Source organism: Colobus angolensis, unplaced genomic scaffold (assembly GCF_000951035.1).
Source record: "Colobus angolensis palliatus isolate OR3802 unplaced genomic scaffold, Cang.pa_1.0 Scaffold90, whole genome shotgun sequence".
NCBI classification, from domain to species: Eukaryota; Metazoa; Chordata; class Mammalia; order Primates; family Cercopithecidae; genus Colobus; species Colobus angolensis.
This window is the reverse complement of record NW_012122932.1, coordinates 8,800,244-8,819,623: the sequence shown is the minus strand read 5'-3', so window position 1 is coordinate 8,819,623 and position 19,380 is coordinate 8,800,244. Positions and strand designations below refer to the sequence as shown.

The window sequence follows — 19,380 nt, the reverse complement described above, 5'->3', positions numbered from 1 at the left end:
CAATGCATTCACTTTTCTGCCCCAGGGACTTGTGAATTTTTCTTTCTGTGACTGTTGAAACCCCAAACATTAATTATCTAATTCATTCATTCATTCATTCATGATCTGGTCATTGGTCAGTTTTGTTCTAAAAACCATGCTGGAAAAAATGGTACAGAAATGAACTGCCACGGGTGGACCAAAGATATAGAGCCTTGAAAGCCAGGTGAAGGTGTTGGAACTTGTTGGCCAACTTGCCAACCAACCTGCCCATTTACTCTGTCCTTCCACACCCACGCCTAAGCATCCTCTCTCCACAACCTCCTACCCATTCAGTACAGCTGCGATTTTCAACCTTGAGCCTCATTGGAAGCACCTGGAGGGCATGTTAAAACACAGCTGGCTGGGCTCCATGGCAGCGTCTGACTCAGCAGCTTGGGAGGAGCCCGATAATCTGCATTTCTAGTAAGTTCCCAGGTGATGCTAATGCTGCTCGTCCAGGGATCACACTTTGAGAGCCACTGCATACTGGAATGGTGACAACCTCTCATGTGACTGTGCCTGCCAGTTCACAGTATATTTCTTAACAGCCCTGTGAATTTGGGGCTATTGGTGCCCCTTTGTAGATGAGGAAATACAAGTTCAGGAGAAAGGGCAGATGAGTCCAAGGTCTTACAGAGAGTTTGTTCCAGAACTGGGCCTGGAGCCAAGGCCTTTTGACCTGTCTTGTCAGCCTCTTTCCACTCTTGTCTTCCTGCAACCACAGCCCGATCACAATAACCACAACCACGCTGACATTAACAGCTATCATTTAGTGATCATTTATTATGTTCCAAGCACTGAGTTAAGCTTTTAATATATTTTGGTTAATATCATGCTCACAACTGCACTATGAAGTAAAGATTATTCTATCCCCTAAATAATATAAAGAGGAGAGGTTAAGTCACTTTCCCAAGGTCACACAGCAGCTTGCTCATTGAATTTGCACTAGAACCCAGGCAGTTTGAGGCTGAAGCCCATGTATGTAATAGTGTGCTGTTCTGCCTCCTTACCTGAGGGTTATGATCAGAATAGCTGCCACTTACTGAGTACCTCCTGTTTGGTTAGCTCCAGGCCAAATATATGTATCATCCCATTTAGTTCTTACAACAAACTTTTGAAGAAGTTATTTTATTACCGTTTTTAGGGAAGAAAGTGCCAAGGCACCATGAGGTAGGGTGTGCTGGTTAGGTAGTAACACACACACAGGCGACTCTCGGACCATTGAGCCGCCTCCTTGGAGGAGTGGTGGGAGAAGCAGGCTCCCAGGCAGGGACACTCATGGAATTTCAAATGGCTTGCTGAGAGCCACGAGCAGAATGCCTTCCCTGTTCCCAGCAGACGGCTCTTGCACAGGCTGGGCATATGTGGCCCCAGGACAAAAATGCTGCACATATCAGACCATATTTCCAGCATCCTTGGATAACACAGGGAATGAAAGAAATGAGGATCAGGTTCCTGGCAGCCACGCTGCAGCTGTCCCAGGCAGAGGGTGCTGGTAGGGGCAGGGAAAAGGATGGGGAAATGCATTGCCATACAGGTGCCCGATGGTGGCCCTGGATCTCCTTCTGGTGCTTGGGGCTGGCCTTTGGCAATCATTTCTCCCTCCTGTGTGGCAACTTAACCCCTCTCAGGGCTGGTCCTGACCTCTGGGCCCTTCCTGGGACACGGGCCTCTCTCTAGACTGGATACACCTTTTCTCTACTCTTACCACCAGGCGGAATGAGATGAGCACTGGGCTTGGAGCCAGGGCATCTGGGATTTAGCCCTAGCACTGCCACCTTCCAGCGGACGGACCCTGCCCCGTCACCTAAGCGCTCTGGGCATCAGGTCGCAATATTACCCTTGCGCAGCTTCTGGGTGTGTCCTGCCTTCTTTTCACACGTCCTGTGTCACTTAGTCTTCTTGATCCGACTGAGTTTTATGGAGAAAAAAAAATCAGAGTTTTTTTTCTTTTTAAGTCTGTCCATGTAGCCTGGGACTGGGCTAGCCTTTCAGTAACCATATCAGTATCACACAAAGCCAACCCCAGTCTCCTCTGAGTCTTCATTCCTCTACCGAGAGAATGGATTTTCCTCTCAGAACAAGCTCAAAGATCTTCCTGACTTCTGCAGTGGAGGGTGTCCTCCCTCTCATCCCCTCACATGGCTTTCTATCACTCCCTTGCTCTGCAAGCCTGCCTGATGGAACCCTCATACCTGTCTCCATTTTGCCAAGGACAGTGGGGCCCACCTCTGTCTCCTGAAGCAGACCCTGCAGAGTTACTCCTGACCTCAGGCCTTCCCTGGGAGTCTCGCACTGCTGACTTGTGCAGAATCTCATCTCAGAGCTTGCAAATGGCCCAAACAATGTGCTGGAATGTATATGGATGGGGGGTGGGCTGGGAGTGCTGAGAACCCAACATTTTCTTCTTTTGTTTTTTTCCTTTCCTTTGAGACAAGTTCTCACTCTATCACCTAGGCTGGAGTGCAGTGTCATGAACATGGCTTACTGCAGCCTTGACCTCCCAGGCTCAAGCAATCCTTCCACCTTAGCCTCCCAAGTAGCTGGGACTATAGGAGCACAGCGCACCACCATGCCCAGCTAATTAAAATAATTTTTTTTTTTTTGTAGAGATGAGGTCTCAGTCTGTTGCCCAAAGCTGGTCTTGAACTTTTGGGCTCAAGCAATACTCCTGCCTCGACCTCCCAAAGTGTGAGAATTACAGGCATGAGGCACTGCGCCTGGCCCCTTCTTCTTATAACTTTTCCTGGTTACAGAAGTAATACATACTTATGATGAACACATTCAATGTTACAGACACACATTAGGTAGAAAGAGACGGCTATACTCTGAGGCCCTCCCACTCCCAATGGCCACTAGGGACAAAGGCTTCATGGCACTGTGAGTCATTTTCAGAAGTGAGATGGGCTGGGTGCAGTGGCCCATAACTGTAATGCCAGCATTTTGGGAGCCCGAGGCAGGAAGACTGCTTGAGGCCAGAAGTTCAAGACCAGCCTGGGCAACATATGGAGACCCCATCATTACAAAATATTAAAAAATTAGCTGGGAGTGGTGGTGTAGACCTGTAGTCCCAGCTATTTGGGAGGCTGAAGTGGGATGACTGCTTGAACCCTGGGGTGCTGAGGCTGCAGTGAGTTCTGATCACATCACTGCCCTCCAGCCTGGGCAACAGTGTGAGATCCTGTCTGAAAAAAATGGTTTTTTGTGGAGACCTCCAATTTATTTTATGAAATATTTTCTCGTTTAGATATGCTTTAACTTATTTATCCCCAAAGGACGTGCATTTGGGTCATTTTCAATCTTCTGCTATGGTAAGTGACATTTCAGCAAATAAATCTTTGCTCATCACTGTCTGTCTTGGATAAACTCCTGGGCATGGAATTTCAGGTCAAAGAATGTGCTTGCTCTGAAATGTAATGGATTTTGCCAAATTGCTATTCACAAAAGATAGATCCACTTACATTGCCCCAAAGCCTACATTTTTCTCACTTAATTTGGTCACATTGTCCTGGTTGGATACTTTCTGTCTCCTGTATCTCATAGTTGGAGATATCCTAACTGTGGCCTCCTGGGGACCCTGTGCAGTTTCCTTTCTGCTCATCCTGCTGCCTCCACCCCTAATCCAAACAACCCCTCATATCTGTGTATATCAGAGGGCTTTTTCACACAGCATCTGATTTGATCCTATCTTGTGGGGCATGAAGGAAAATCGTATTAGCACAATCTGGGATGTGAGGACTGGAGGTCAAACAACTGGCCCAGGGTCCTAGGACAGAAGGAGAGCCTCCTTGCTGAGCACCTTTCCCACCATACACCATCATCCAAAGATGGCCTCCTAAGTCTGGGAAGGGTAGTATCAAGGAGGTTTATCAGTTGGAAGTGATGCCACTCACACACTAACAGTTACTGCAAACACTGATGTGGGCCAGAGACTGCATATATAGAGGTGGACAAAACCTCCTGCCTGCCTCCAGGGAGCATGCAGATATGGGAGTGCAACATGGGTTGGTTCCCAGGCAGCATGGGGAGCCATCTGTATAAGCTGAAATTGGAAAGATGAGTGAGGGTTGGCCAGACTAAGGAAAGGCATTTCAGGAGTGGACAGTGTGGGCCTGCAGAGAGGGGCTGGCCCATAAGCCTGGATCTTACATGTAGTCTTGTCTGGCCGGGTTTGCCCTGCTCCACATCCATTCTCCCTTCTGGGCACAGCACCTGGACTTTTCTTTGGGTAACTAGCCCATCCCCACCTTCCTGGCTCCAGGATGGGCATGTGACTGCAGGTGACCAATCACAGTATTGTTCAGGGATGGGCATGGGGCCAGCAGGTCAATGAGACTCAACTTGGGGACTCGTACAAGATGATGGGAAAAGCAGACTCTCTTTTCACGGGCTGCTGAGGATCTCCATGAGAAAAAGCCCACCTGAGAGGGAAGCCAGCTCAGATAAAATATGGCCTAGGCATTGAGACAGACCTAGCCCGAGTGAGATGAGTGAGTCCCTGCATCCAGCCCGGCCTTAGGGTCTATCCTGGAATTTCAGTTGTGTGAGCCTATCAATTCTGGTTTTTGCTTAAATCAGATTGACTAGGGTTTTGGTTATCTGTAAGCAAGAATCCAGACTAATGCAATGGGGTAAGAGGAAAAGGGGGAAGGAGACAGCAGCAGGGTCAGCTCATGAAGCTAGCTGGAGGCTAGGCTATGGAGTTAAAGACTTGTCCAACCACTAGAACTGGGAAGATTCCGACTTCCATGTGAGAACTTTGCTCTGCTGAGAGAGACAGACCGAGAAGGAGGGAGGGAAAGGGAAAGTTAATGACTTTTCTAGAAATTTCAGAGCTGTTGGAACACTTTTTGGGGGTTTTCTCATCAGGATAGACAGTCCGGTCTGGAATCAGCCCTCAGCCCTGAAGGTACATGTTGATTGATCTTAATTTCTGAAAATACGCTCATGCCTTTCAGACTGGGCTTCTCTCTGTCACCAAGAAAAGGGATCTCTTAGCAGAAATGAATCAGAGGGAATCTGGTCCTTTGTAAATGCCCGGTTCTGGTTGAAAGAGAACACCTGCATTCCAGCAGGGCGCTGCCAGGGATGAATGGGCTCGCCTGTTCCCCTCAGCCCTGCAGGCAGCCCTTCCACAGGGTTCTGGGAGACAGTGCACTGGCAGATGGGCTGTTGCTGGCTCCAGGAACTCTCCTTTTCCAAGCCAGGAGAGAGAAAGCCCAAGGAGAAAAGTCTCCCTTCCGGACCTCAGGAGCCTCCTCATTACACTGTCTCATTTCCTCCGGAAAGGGATGGACATAATTGGATCAAATGGAAATGTAAGCCAGCCTCCTTCCCCCTCCCGGGTGAGAGACTTCCAATATGGCTTCATTACCAAGTCTATTGTAAATAACTGTGGAGAAAAATGCCATTTGTTCTGCCATAATTGCCTGATGAGCATCAGTAGAGGGGTCTTTGAAACACATAGAATGAAATCATTTTGGGCTGGTTTAGAAATTCCTTTGTGCAAATCTTTCTCCATTCACTGTTCTCCATAGAGGGGGTTTCTGAAGGGGGTCTTTTAGACCAAGTGAGCCAGTTAGGAGCTTGGAGGCTGATTCTGGCCAGGGACACACTGACGTGGAATATTCAGCCAATATTTATTAACTGCTGTCAACTAAAAAAAAAAAAAAATGAAGCTTTTCAAGAATTAAAGTTAGTTTTATTTAGAAGTCTTACTGAAGATTATAGATCAAGGCCTGTAGCCTAGGAGGAGGCTTTTAGAAAGTTCTCTCAGACTCCTCCAATGTCGTATTTTAGTTTATACATAGGTGGTGAAGATTTAGTATGTGTAATATTACATCAAGGTTTGGGTGTTAGAGTACATCTGGTTATAGATTACAGAAGCATAGTCACTAATCTTGTCGGACGTTATTTTATGAGCAGAGAAAGGCGAGGACTAGGGTCATTTATCTTTGATGGAATGTAGTGACTCAGGCAAAAGACATGGGGGGCCATGCGTTCTATCCCGCTTTGCCTTTAAAACATCTTTCCAGATTGCTGCACAGTGTCCCGGAGTCAGGGGCTTTGTGAAATTCTCCTGGCAAAGGGAAATGGGCAAACATGGCCTCTTACATTTGCTACTTTATCTCACAAAGTTTTTGGTCATAAATTAATTGTCTGGTTGTGTTGATAAGACTAATATTGATTGCCTTCTGTAGTTAGGAGGGCTCTTGTTTAGGAAGGTTGGTAATTTTTAGTTATAGTTGTATCAGACCTAGTGTGTTTTTTAGCCTTTTCTTGGAAAATATGTTTTGGATTGAATGTAGTTCTCATTAGTATGATGTGGAGGGGTTTTGATCGTGTCTTTTTTTTGTATTTAATACAATATTTTAATAGGATTATTATGAGGATATTATAGATTCTATACATTAATATATACTTCATAGTAATAAAATCTGTTGTTGATTGAAAAAATATGATATTTAATAAAATTGGAATATATATTTGTATACTTTTAATTGTATTATTTTTTATACTTATATTTATTAGAGTCTTTTTAATGAAAAGCAATGTTGGACTAGAATTTATTGTAAATGCCTTTAGAGAAGAATTTAGAATAATTCTAAATAAGTGACAAAAATAGAATAATCACAGTTAAAATTTGATAAAAGTTTTTGATTTTTTTTTTTTTTTTGACACGGAGTCTCGCTGGGTCGTGCAGGCTGGAGTGCAGTGGCACGATCTCGGCTCACTGCAACCTCTGCCTCCCAGCTTCAAGCAATTCTTTTGTCTCCACCTCCTGAGTAGCTGGAATTACAGGCACGCACCACCACGCCTGGCTAATTTTTGTATTTTTAGTAAAGATGGGGTTTCACGATGTTGACCAGGTTGGTCTCGAATTTAGTTATTTTATGTGTAGTATTTTAAAATGATAACCAGAATTATGGCTGACAGTGTTATATCAGAACTACTAGACTTTTATACATTTTACATATTTTTAGAATATTTATTATATAAATATAATTTTAGAAAAGATTTAATACAATAATAAAAATTATGACTCATAAAAATTGGTCTCATAGTGTCTTTTCTGTGTTGGGCCAGGCTTTAGGTACCTGGGATATGGCAGTGAGTGAAACACAAAAAGATCCCTCCCCTACTGACTACACTTTGCTGGTAAACTTGGAATGCCTCAGAATGCCTATCAACACCCACCTGGGGCAGCCCTTACCAATGGATCAGAGTTGGCTAGGCAGGGAGTAGAAACCTATTTGCTATCTCTCTCTCTCTCTCTCTCCCTCCCTCCCTCCCTCTCCTCCTCCTTCTCTCTCTCTCTCTCTTTCTTTCTTTTTTTTTTTTTTAAATGAGATGGGGTCGTGTTGTGTTGTCCGGGCTGGTCTCAAAGTCCTAGGCTCAAGAGATCCTCCCACCTCAGCCACTGTTCCTGGCCCTATTTGCCACTTCCGACTTAGACTGTTATTAATTCCATTAATTAAGAGGTTGCAGAATATCCAAGAAATTAGGAATAATCCCAGAAGAGGCAAAAAAAAAAAAAAAAAGAAAAAGAAAAAAAAAATCCCAGAAAGGGTGAGGCAGAGGTCCATAAAACATGGCAGGTTTTCAGAACAGTCTGGGTATGATTTAAACAACAACAAAAATAGGTCAGAGCATGGGCTTTGGAGTCAAGCAGACCTGCGTTCGGGCCCCAGTTCTGCTTCTTCTGGCTGTGTGAGGCCTTGGTCTGAGCTTTGCTTGCCTTCCTGGTGAAACGGGTATAATAATGTTACCACTCTCCTAAGGCTGTTGTGAGGATTAAACAAGTCAGCATTTGTGAAGGGCTTGGCACACTGTCCTGTTAGCTATGATCAGGACTGAAATTCACTTGTTACACACTGGAGTGGATGCGCCATTGTTTATAGCTGGTGTCTGTTCCGACTGGATGTGCTTGTGTCATCACAGTTGTTACATATTTTGAATATTACCCTCTTATGTGAATATTAATTTTATTTGGGTGGCTGGTCTCCTTATGGGAGACAACTTCAGAACTCTGGTGGTTAAAATAGATATAAACTGGCTGGGACAGTGGCTCACACCTGTAATCCCAGCACTCTGAAAGGCCGAAGTGGGTGGATCACCTGCGGTCAGGGGGTCGAGACCAGCCTGGTCAACATGGCGAAACCCCATCTCTATTAAAAACACAAAACATTAGCTAGGCGTGGTGGCGGGCACCTGTAGTCCCAGCTACTCAGGAGGCTGAGGCAGGAGAATCGCTTGAACCTAGGAGGCAGAGGCTGCAGTGAGCCGAGATTGCACCATTGCACTCCAGCCTGGGCAGCAGATTGAAACTCCATCTCAAAAAAAAGAAAAGAAAAAGATATAAACTACTTTTCAAACCTAAATAACATCAGTAGAATTCTAGGTTTTTTTTTTTTTTTTGGCTAATCAAGAATTTATGTTCTCCAGTTCTGAACTACCCAACCACTGTTGCAGATAGTAGTATTAATGTATCAACAATAATCTTTAGGATAATTTATTAAGATGCACCTAATAAGCATGGTCTCACTTAATCCTCTCAACAACTCTGTGAGGATTAACATTTCATTAAACCCATTTTATGGAAGTAGAAACCGAGGCTCAGTGAGGTGAGGATTCCTTGCCCAAGATCACATAGCTGGCAGGACATGGCAGAGCTAGGATCTGATCTTGGCACTCTAGCGCCAATACCAAAGCCTTAATTCACTGTGCCTGACAATGGTCCTTTGCATTGAAAGTTGAGGCCTGACTCAGGGGGCATCAGAGTTGTGTATGCACAGGGGTCAGATCAGTAATGGTGTTATCTGTCCCTCGTGGGTTGGGGATATGCCTTAGCCAGGGGTCTAAGCTGTTAGAAGCTGACTCTGACAAGCCACAAGGGCATGGGACAAGCTAACCCTCCCCTTGGAAGGTCCAAGCCTTCACTTGAGAACAAGACAGACTCCCACAAATAAAGTGGAGAATGCAGCCTTGGAAGTTTGCGTGCTTAACTAGTTATTAGTTAACTAGTAACTCCTTTACCACTACTGTCAGAAAGCTTCTAGAGCCCATAGGCTGGTCAAGTAGGTTACAGTAAATATTTACTCACTGAAACTTTAACAATTTCTACCAATTATTAATTGCTGGTCATGTTCCCAGGTTGTGTGCTAAGCACTTTCTAGACATGCTTGCACTTAATCTTCACGATAGCTCTGTAAGCTAGGTAGTTATCATGATTCCCTTATTTCAGATGAGGAAAGAAAGCTCAGGCGGGTCATCTAACTTGCTCAAAGTCAGATAGCTACTGATGATGGAGTTGGGATCTGAATCTAGGCCTGTGACTTTGCAACTGGAGCTTATGCTCACTGGTCTTTGTCAAACTCCCAGAGCAACAGGTACAAAAGGGAAAACTTGAGGGGATGACCGAGAGCACTCCTCTAGGCCTACGTATCCTGTTTGGCCTTCCTAGCTTCTCTGGCCCACTGCTTATTTGCTGGACATCTCAATCTCAGACCTGCCATCTTGAGTAGAAACAAGACCTTATTCCAACATCTTAAGAAGACACAAGGCAAATGCCAGTCAGAACTGTGGTGAAGACCAGCCTTTGGCAGCTGGAGGGTACTCCCCTTCCCACCCACACCTCCCCCTCCACCACAACAAAGAGTGGCCCATGAGCCCCTGTCTTCTTCATCTGATGGGCTGAAGGGCTATAGAACCCTGAGGTCTCCAGTCTTTCCAAGCTCAGGCAGAAGCTGAGGCACCTACTGGGACAGGCACTCAGAAGGCTGTGCCAAGAAGGGGGCGTCCGGAGGGCTGGCTCACCTTGAAGGAGATTTCATACTGCTCCCCTCCCCAGATCTCCAAGCCTGGGTCATACCCGCCCAGCTCCCAGAACCACTTCCGATCCACGGCAAACAGTCCACCGGCCATCACGGGAGACCTGTCAGAGAAGAAGAACATGGCGTGAAGGTGCAGATGTCCTGGCTGCGTGCTCTCTGATAACGGCGTTCCCCCAGTGACGGTGTTCCATGATGCTCCCTGAACACAGCCCAGGTGTCTTCCAGGGAATCTAAGGCCCTTCCAGGCATTCCCCTTTCTTGCCTACAACTTCCTTTCATAAGAGCTACATTTTAACCAAATGGGACCTAAAGTTCCTTTACACAATTAACACCTAAGAGTACTTGTGAAATGAAATCACAGTACTTTGTCCACATGGGACCTGTAGCTGTATCATAAATATGTACATGTTAGTCCTCTCACTAAATGGTCCAAGTTGGTCTCTCCAAGAGTGTCTGTTATAGAATCTCTTAGAGAGACGAAAAAATATACAGCTTGCTGGGCCCCACCTCAGACCTGCTGAAACAATCCCCGCGGGAGGGAGCCTAGGACTCTTTTTGAACATGCTCCTTTGACAACTGTTACTCAGCAGGCCCGGCAGGGACGTTTGTTCTGCTGCGGTGTTTACAGAAGAAGCCACGGTTTCTGTCTTTTCAGTTAAAATGGGAGATAAGATTAACTCCACTCATTCATTCTCTCATGAGTTTGTTCATCCCGTGCCAGTTGTGAGGGAGGTGCTGGAAGAATCTCGAGGTCAATCAGTCCTTCCGGGGATAGTGGTGTAGTGGGGCAGCCCCCTTAAGACAGAGGGTGCATAAGGGACTCTGGGAGGTACACATAGAACATTATAGGAATCTGAAAGGAGTGTGTCTGTTTCCAGCTTTTGGGGTAAGGAGGATGGCTGGGGCAAGGGTCAAGGAATGAGGCTCAGGGGAGATGGCATTTAAGTGGTTTGGACAAGAGGAAATTTGGGGGAGGGAAAGGCACTGAGGGGAGGATAAAACGACATCAGCAAGGACACAGAGACGACAAATCGTGCAGTACCCACGGGAACAGGAAGTCCGCCTGGCACCGTGCTAAGTGAGGAAACGTCACGCTGCTGACTGCCGGCGTCCCCCAGGGTATCTCACACAAGACTGGCACCTGGTAGGGGCCAACCAGCGTTTGCTGTGTGCAAATCTATCACAGTGGCTACATCCTTGTCTGGCTCCACTGGAAAACTCCAAACCCTCAAATCCAAACATTCCAGCAGCAACCTCCATTCCCCCTCCTGGTCCTTGGAAGTGCAAACTCATGGGAAGTGGGCTGATCGAAAAAAGCCCTTAGTCAACCTACAAGCTACCCAAGCAGCTCATCCTTCCAGTAGCAGATGAGCCTTTACAGCACAGGCAGGACTCCTTTAAAAGGGGAGCCCCTGAATATTTACTGACGGCTTGAATATGCCGGGTGCTGTATTGAACTAATTTATTAATAAAATGAATTTACTCTTCACCTCGACCTCATGTGGCAGGCCTCATTATCATCACCATTTTACACATGTACAGCTGGAGTGCAGACAGGGAACTTGCTCAAGGCCCCATGGCTATAAAGCAGCACTGCTGGGATGCGAATCTCTAACCTAAGCCACAGTTCACACCCCTTGCCACCACAATATACTGCCTCCAGGCAGGCAGGAACACTGGAGGAGCAGGTGATGCATGCAAAGAACAGGGCATGAGAATTGGGAACCCTCACTCACATTTCTGCTTTCCTTAACCTGCTGTGTGACCTGAGATGCAGTGTTTAACCATTAACCCTGTGCTGCCCAGGAAGGAGGCCACTGGCCACAGGTGATGACTCCGTACTTAAAATGTGACTGGTGTGAACTGACATGTGCTGTGAGTGTAAGATACACACCAGATTTCTAAAACTTAGGATGAAAAGAGTATGAAAGAACTCAATAATTTTAAAGCGTTGGTTACACTTTAAGATGATAATATTTGAGATATACTAGTTTAAATAAGATATATTATTAAGATGAATTTTGCCTGTTTCTCTTTACCTTAAAAAAATAGTATCACATATACGGCTTGTATTATATTGGACAGTGCTGACTTAACCTCTTTGAGCCCTATTCCCCATCTAAACAATGGAGTGATAGCTATACTTCCTATCCCACACTGCTAGTGATATGGTTGGCTGCATCGCCACCCAAATCTCATCTTGAATTGTAGTTACCATAATCCCCAGGTGTCATGGGAGGTACCTGGTGGGAGGTAATTGAATCATGGGGGCAGTTACCCTCATGCTGCTGTTCTCATGATAGTGAGTGAGTTCTCATGAGATCTGATGGTTTTATGAGGGGCTTTTTCCTCTTTGCTCAGCACTTCTCTCTCCTGCTGCCTTGTGAAGATGTGTTTGCTTTCCCCTCTGCCATGACTGTAAGTTTCTTGAGGCCTCCCTAGCCATGTGGAACTGCAAGTCAGTTGAACTTCTTTTCTTTATAAATTACCCAGTCTCAGGCAGTTCTTTGTAGGAGTGTGAGAATGGATTAACACAGCTAGAATAGTTCTAAAAGTACCCAGTACTATAAAGAAATAAGGTATTGACTCCCCTTTGTCTTCTGGAGATTGGGGGGGGTCCTGGTTTTTTTTTTGGCTGGAGCCACAAATCTACTGCCTGGAAAGGCTGACAGTATTTCTGACTTGGTGCTTCATGGGAGACTGAAATCGAGGCTTTGCATATGAAAATCAGCCTGGGTCAAAGCAGGTGCAGGGGCCGAGGAGCTGCGCGGAATAGGCATGATATCAGCCGTAAGGCATTTGGGATGCTTGAGGCTTTGCCTCCAGAGAGAGGCCTCTCTGCCCAGCCTGTTCTGGTTTCTGCTGTGTTTGGCAATACTAGTAACAATTCTGAGGGTCCAGTGTCTGCTACTCACTTTACTGACACCATCTCTAGCTCTCACAAAGCTCTAATATTAGTCTCCTTTTTGGATGGAGATATTGGAAAATCAAAAATGTTAAATAATTTGCTCATAGTGAGTGGATAAGCTATGACTGAAAGTGGGGTCGGCCATTGAAACCATGTCTTTTAAATATCCTTGCACCATGCTGTGCCTGTAGATTGCCCACTTGCTGGGCACTCTACCATCAAGTGGGAAGGTGGGAAGCTGTGTAGAAAATGACCAGAATTTCTCCAGCAGCCACTTCCGAGGGTTCTGTCTAAGTAAAAAACAGAAGAGAGACTTCTGGAAGGAATCATGGGAGAGGATGGAAGGCCCCTCAGAAAGCATCTACGCCAGTGACTGTCAACCATGGCCACACATCAGCATCACCCAGGAGCTTTAAAACACAATGATACCTGCATCCCACCCCCAGACTCCAGTGTAATTGCTCTTGAGGGAAGCCTGGGTGTTTTTGCAAGCTCCCCAGGTGACAGCCAGTGCTCTCTGGTCAGGCCAGCTACTTCAATATCAACATGAGGAGACTGAAGCCCCAGAAGACACTAGCTGGGCCTTTGCTACTGGCCAGCTGTATGACCTAGTCTTAACCTTTCCTTACTATGCAATGACGATGACGATGGGCCAAGACCTGTCCTTAAGTGCCTTTCAATGAGTCTGCTTATTGCAAAGGTTCAAACAATAAAGGAGGTTCCAATTACCCCCTTGGTTACCCTGAAAAGTCCATTTTCTGGAGCAATCTATTCTACCTCAGCTTCCGCAGTCATGTCAACTCAGACAAGTTTTGTTTCCTCTCTGAACCACAAGGCCTCCATCAGTCAAATGAGGGTAATTCTACCAACACCTGAGGATCCTACATTATTGTGAGGATCATGCACAATAATGTCAGTAGAAATTGCTTTGCCAACACAGGCCAGATGTTAGTTACTCCTGGTGTTGGTATTATTCTACAAGGATTTAGGTCAACTGAGGATTGATTCTGAGGTAACGGAAGGTGGAGCAGACTGCATAATGTGATCATGGCTAAATCATATCTTTGGGCCAGGAAGGGATCTAATAGTAGTGATCCACTGTGTTTAAGATAAAAGAGGCCAAGAGGACCACAAATGTTTGACCTGCTGCTGGAGATGTGGAATCCACTCTTGCTCTCCACTCTTGGCTCAGGCTGGCCCATTGTCCTGGCCACCTTTCATTTCCTCAGAGAAGCCCAGCTCTTCCTATCTCTGAGCCTGCCCTGGGGCCCATAGTGTTAGGGGTTCCTCTCAGGAGCCCTGGGTATGTATGTACCATGCCCACGAAGATGGCTGAGCTTCCAACAGCCCTGCTTCTCAGGCGGGGAGGGTAAGGCACAGAGAAGTGTGGTTCACTGGGGAACAAACTGTGGTGAGAAGTGTGACTCCCCATTTATGGCAGTGTCTGAATCTCCGGAACCTGTGAATATGTTACCTTTTGTGGCGAAAGAGACTTCACACATGTGATTAAGGTTAAGTACCTTGAGGTGGGGAGGTTATCTTGGCAAACCTGATGGAATCACATATCATTAATGTAATCACAGGGCTTGTAAGTGAAAGAAGGAGGCAGGAAAGTCAGAGTCAGAAGGAGATGTGATGAAGGAAGCAGAGGTGTAAAGGAAAGTGGGGAGAAGGAAACAGAGATCTGAAGATGCTATTCTTCTGGCTTTAAAGTTGGAGGCAGGGGCAATGAGCCAAGGAATGTAAGCATCCTCTAGAAGCCAGGAAAGGTAGAGAAATGGGTTCTTCCCAAAGCATCCAGAGGGAATGCAGCCTTGCCGACGCTATGATTTTAGCCCAGTAAGACTCATTTCAGGCTTCTGACCTTCAGAGTTTTAATCATAAATTTGTGTTGTTTTAAGCTTCTAAGTTTATAGTAATTTATCACAGCAACCATAGGAAACTAATATAGCAGGAGAGCTTGGGCTTTGGCTTTGTATCCAGAGATCTTTTCCACAACTGTTGCGGGAGAGATGGAACAGCTCACAGGACAGCTGCAGGGACGGTGAGCCTACTATTGGGGAGAAGCCCTTTCCAGAGCTTGAAGCACCAGAGAGGGGCTGGGCTCTATTTCTGTCTTAGCCACTCACAGAGCTCCTCCTTCTGGAGCCTTAGTTCCTCATCTGCAAGGGGTTGACTTCTTCATTGGTAGGTTCCTTCCAGCCTTCACATTCTAGGATGCTATGAGTCCAGCCCATCACCCTCCCCCAGTCTGCAAACTTCTGCTGTGGGACAAACTGTTATTTTCCTAACACTTCCAAGTGGGTATAGCGGTATGATGGGAAAATTGGCCCCAGAAGCAGGCAGACAGACCTGCATTTGTACCTAGTGACCTGGGAAAATTACTTAGGCTCTTGGAGCATTGGTGTCCCCATTTGGAAAACATGGATAATAATTTTCACCATATATAGTTGTAGGGGGTTGAATTGGATCAGAGTGTAATGTGCTTAGTACTGGGTGGGGCACCTGGTGACGATGATGGTTATAATTGCATGCCAGGCTTGAGGAAGAGAGCATGAGAGACCACTCACCCCTGCTGGCAATGCTGGCAAACTGTGCAGAAGTGGGCAAGGTGGAGACCAGCTTGGTGGGCCATGAGCTGAGGTTGTTGTTACAAGCTGGGAGGGATGATGCTTCTGGCTGGGGATATCTGACACTTGGTACTAAGTGGGGCTGGGAAGCTGGACCCTCTGCATTGGGCTTTTAAGGGAGATGGTGACCCTGAGTTGTGTGCGTGCTGGGAGCGGTCATTGGGTAGCCACTGGGAGCAGCCAGGGTTGTTCATACTTACTCAAATGGGTCGCTGGGGTCAGCTTTCTGCAGTTCTGGAGGGATTGGGATCCGCTTGTAGTACATCTCCCAGTCAAAGGCTCCCCGCATGGCATCCCCTGCCTGTGTCTCGTACCGAAAGTCATCATGGTCAATCACGTCAATCATCGGGCAAACAATGGTCTTGCGGTTCCGAGCAATGCGGTCTGAAGAAACCAAGAGATGCCTATCAGATGAAGCAGGATGGGGGAGCAGCTAAGTGCACCATCCTGTTCTGCAGCTTACTTGTATTTTTAACATCTCTGAACCCTCAGTTTGACAATCCATGCAGGGGATGGGAGAGTGCAAGCTTTAAGAAAGAGGGACCAGGGTTCTCATCTCAGTCCTTTTACTATCAATGGGGCCCTGAGTCAGCTGCACAAATAATACCTCTAAACCCCAGTGTTCTCCTCTGTGCAATGGGTTAAGAAGAGGCTCTGCCTCATAGATTACGAGGACTGAACACAGTATGTTTGAAAATGCTTAGCATGCATGCCTTATTAGCCTAATGATCAGCACCACTATGGAAAAAGATAGGTTTCCTTCTGGGAAGGCCCTGTTCTAGTCCTGCGAGGCTCCGCATTCCAAGTCCTGAGCTTGACTTACGGCCCAAAGCAGTAGGCACCCCAGCACTTTCCTTCATAGCAGACTATGTGCCCCTAACAGCTCACTGACACCCTAGGCTGTAATCAGTGAGCAAATGGCCCTCCTTGCAAGAATTCAGCTCAACTTTTTCAATCATTGGAACTATGGATGGGGGAATGAACTGCCCCAGGAAGTTTGAGTCCTCAAGACTGGAGGTATGTAAGCAGGGCCTGGTGGACCCTTCAGGGATGCCAGAGGCTGGGTGATTCCAAAGGCAAATGGAGGTCTTGACCTAGATGGCTTCATGGTCCCTTTCAGGCCTGGGAGAAGCTGATTCTAGAAAATCGAGTCTCTGTCCAACCTACCAACATAATTCCAGCTTTGGTTTGCTTTGCCCTTCTTCTTTGTGCCAAGAAACCCTGACCACAGCTAGGGGGTAACAGTGAGCTACTGGGTCCCCAATCTGCTGTGGGGGACAAGTGGGCTGTGCTCAGTGCCTGGCTGCTTTGGACCAGAAGTCAAATTCGAGGCTTGGAAATGGGAGCCTGGTAGGGCCAGGGCAGTCAGCAGCTGCCTGGGGCCCAAGCTTCCTTCATCAAGTGATAGCACATTTTTCTTCCAGGGGAGAAAACAGCATTTTTGCTTTTTTCTAAACTGCAAGGCATGATCCATAGGTGGGGTCATGAAATTGATTGTGCGTGCGTTTGTAATGAACCAAAAAACAATACTAAATATCAGGCTGCATTTCAGGTGACAAGGGATACTGTGACAGGTGTTCAGGAACATGTTTCTGTCATACTGCATGAGTGTGTATATCTGTGTACCGGATTGAGATGCCCAAGGTATTTCTTACTGGGGCACATGGTTTAAAGGGTTTGAGAAATACTGTTTTTGGCAGTGTACCCCCACATGAGGATCAGGGGCCATCAATGCCAGACGCACCTGGGGGTGTGTTTAAAAAAACTCATGTGCCCGCCCCCGACCCAGGCCCATTGAATCAGAATCTCTGGAGGTTGACTTGGATTTGCCTTGTGGACAGATTCCCCAGGGATTCTTAATGAAGCTTAAGAATCTCCTCCAGGGAAAGATCTAGAGTAGGGCCTCCCATCTAATCGTTCATGGCCGTTCAGCGGACTTCAAGTCCAAGAAGGGCTGGGGCTGAGGACACAGTGACCTGCTGGCTGCTGGCTGATTGTGGGAGGCATGAGGTCAAGGTAGCTTCGGAAGGCAGTGTTCTAAGGCACTGTGCCCACCTGGGGACAGAATGCCCAGGCTCAAATCCTGGTTTTCTCACCTCTTAGCAGTACAACCTTGGATAAGACTATCTGATGTCTTGGAGCCTCCGTTTCCTTGCTGACAAAGGGGAGGAAGACAGCACCTATCTCATGGGCCCTCTGTGAGGTCCAAGTGGGATGACGGAACCACAGCGCTCAGTGCAGCCTCTGGCACACAGTCAGCACTCAGCAACACTCTCTGTGACCAGGATTACTGAGGACAGCTCAGAAGCGGGAGAGGAAGGCTGAGCATCTCCCTCACTCTGTGCCTCTCGGTTTTCTCGTTTGCAAAAAGTGGATAATAATGCCTGGTCTGCCTGCCTTACCAGGCAATGGTCAAATTCAAATGTCAATGTGGCTGAGAAAGTGAAGGGGTTCTGAGAGCCATGATGATGATGATGATGATGATGATGATGATGATGAAGGAAATGATGATCAACAGTGGCTTTCCATAGGGGGAATGAATCCTTCTCAGGCTCAGAAATGTGTGTTCTCCAAAAGAGGCAGAGTGAGCTGTGCATGGAGGTGTTAATGGTTTCACAGACAAAAGCCATGATACGCTCTGTCAGCTGCTGATATTAGCAGGGACAGACTTTTAAATCTACACCACTGGTTCACATTTCTATTGGAAGAAGCAAAAAACAAAACAACAACAACAAAAAACCAACACGGGGATGTTTCTTCCATGTATGTCTGCAGATTATGAAAATTGCCCTCATACATTTCCATAGAAACAGAGTTAAGGGCTATTTAGACTACAAGCTCAGCTTCGAGCCCCACCACTTCATTCTCTTTATGAGTCGCTGAATGACCCTACAAATGGGTTGTTCCTTCAGGACTATAAATTAGGCAATTTATGGTAAGGCTTTTTTCTTTTTCTTTTTTTCTTTCAGTAATAAGAGGCAAATGCAGAGTATCTCTTGGTTTAATTAAATAGTTTACCAGAAATTCTGGGTTATATCCTTTCCCCAGCCCAGTGAGATCCTAGACCCTTGGGGTCGGAAGCACAGAATCGAATAAGAAAGTTCCTTGCTGATCTGTGTTACAGATTTGCGGGATTATCTTTCTGTGTGTTTGTGTGGGTTCTGTTTTCTATCCTCTCCCTTGAATGGTGGCATACCCTAACCAGTGCTTCTCAAAGTATGGTCCCTAGACCAGCAGCACTGGACTCACTGGGAGCTGGGTAGCATGCAACTTGTGAGGCTCCACCCCGGGCCTCCTGGATCAGAAATTGTGGATAGGGGCCAGCATCTGTGTTTTCACAGTCTTTTAAGTGATTCTGATGCACGCTCAAGTTTGCCCTAAACTTCAGTCTTCTTTGCTCCCTAAGCTTTCTATAGTGGAGAGCTTACCCATCCTTTCTTAAGGAGTTCATTTTTCTCTCCAGATGACAACTCTTCCCCAGTCTGCCTCCAGCCCTGGCTGTGTCCCTCACCTGACTCCCAGTCTCAACGGGACAGTTCCTCTTCCGTGTCTGCCTGTCAGAACCAGCACACTGTCCTCGTCAAAACTGAACTCCTCAAGATTCAGGCCTAATTCAGGCATGTTTCACCCAGCCTCCAGTCTTCCCATCTCCCTTCTGTCTGTAGGCTGTGGTGGTGGGCTCCTGGATCATGCTGCCCTCCCTACAGCCCTTCCCTGATATCTGCCAGGAACTCTTGTCTAAGAGGAAGTGAATATAGGGAGGCAATGTAGAACTGCGAAGGAGAATAGACTTTTTGAGCCCGACAGATGGTGACTTTGACACTTATGGCCCAAGGGGACAAGCGAGTCATTCAACATCTCAGAACCTTAGTTTACTACATAAGGGGTATACTTATGAACTGCATGATTTTGTGAGAATTAGAGATAATGCTTATAACTGCCTGGCTCACAGTGGCAGCACAGTCTATGGTAACTCTTCTAAGTTGAC

General features: G+C 46.5%; 1 protein-coding gene across 1 annotated transcript in view; it reads right to left on the bottom strand.

The window, feature by feature from the left end:
• Positions 1-19,380, bottom strand: part of GALNT10 (polypeptide N-acetylgalactosaminyltransferase 10) — a 138,368-nt gene that overhangs the window by 24,829 nt on the left and 94,159 nt on the right. Inside the window, exons 6-7 of the mRNA XM_011931677.1 lie at positions 15,593-15,776; positions 9,838-9,955 (exon numbers count right to left, since the gene is read on the bottom strand). Of these exons, the coding sequence (XP_011787067.1) occupies positions 9,838-9,955; positions 15,593-15,776 (302 nt within the window). The remainder of the gene's footprint in view (positions 1-9,837; positions 9,956-15,592; positions 15,777-19,380) is intronic.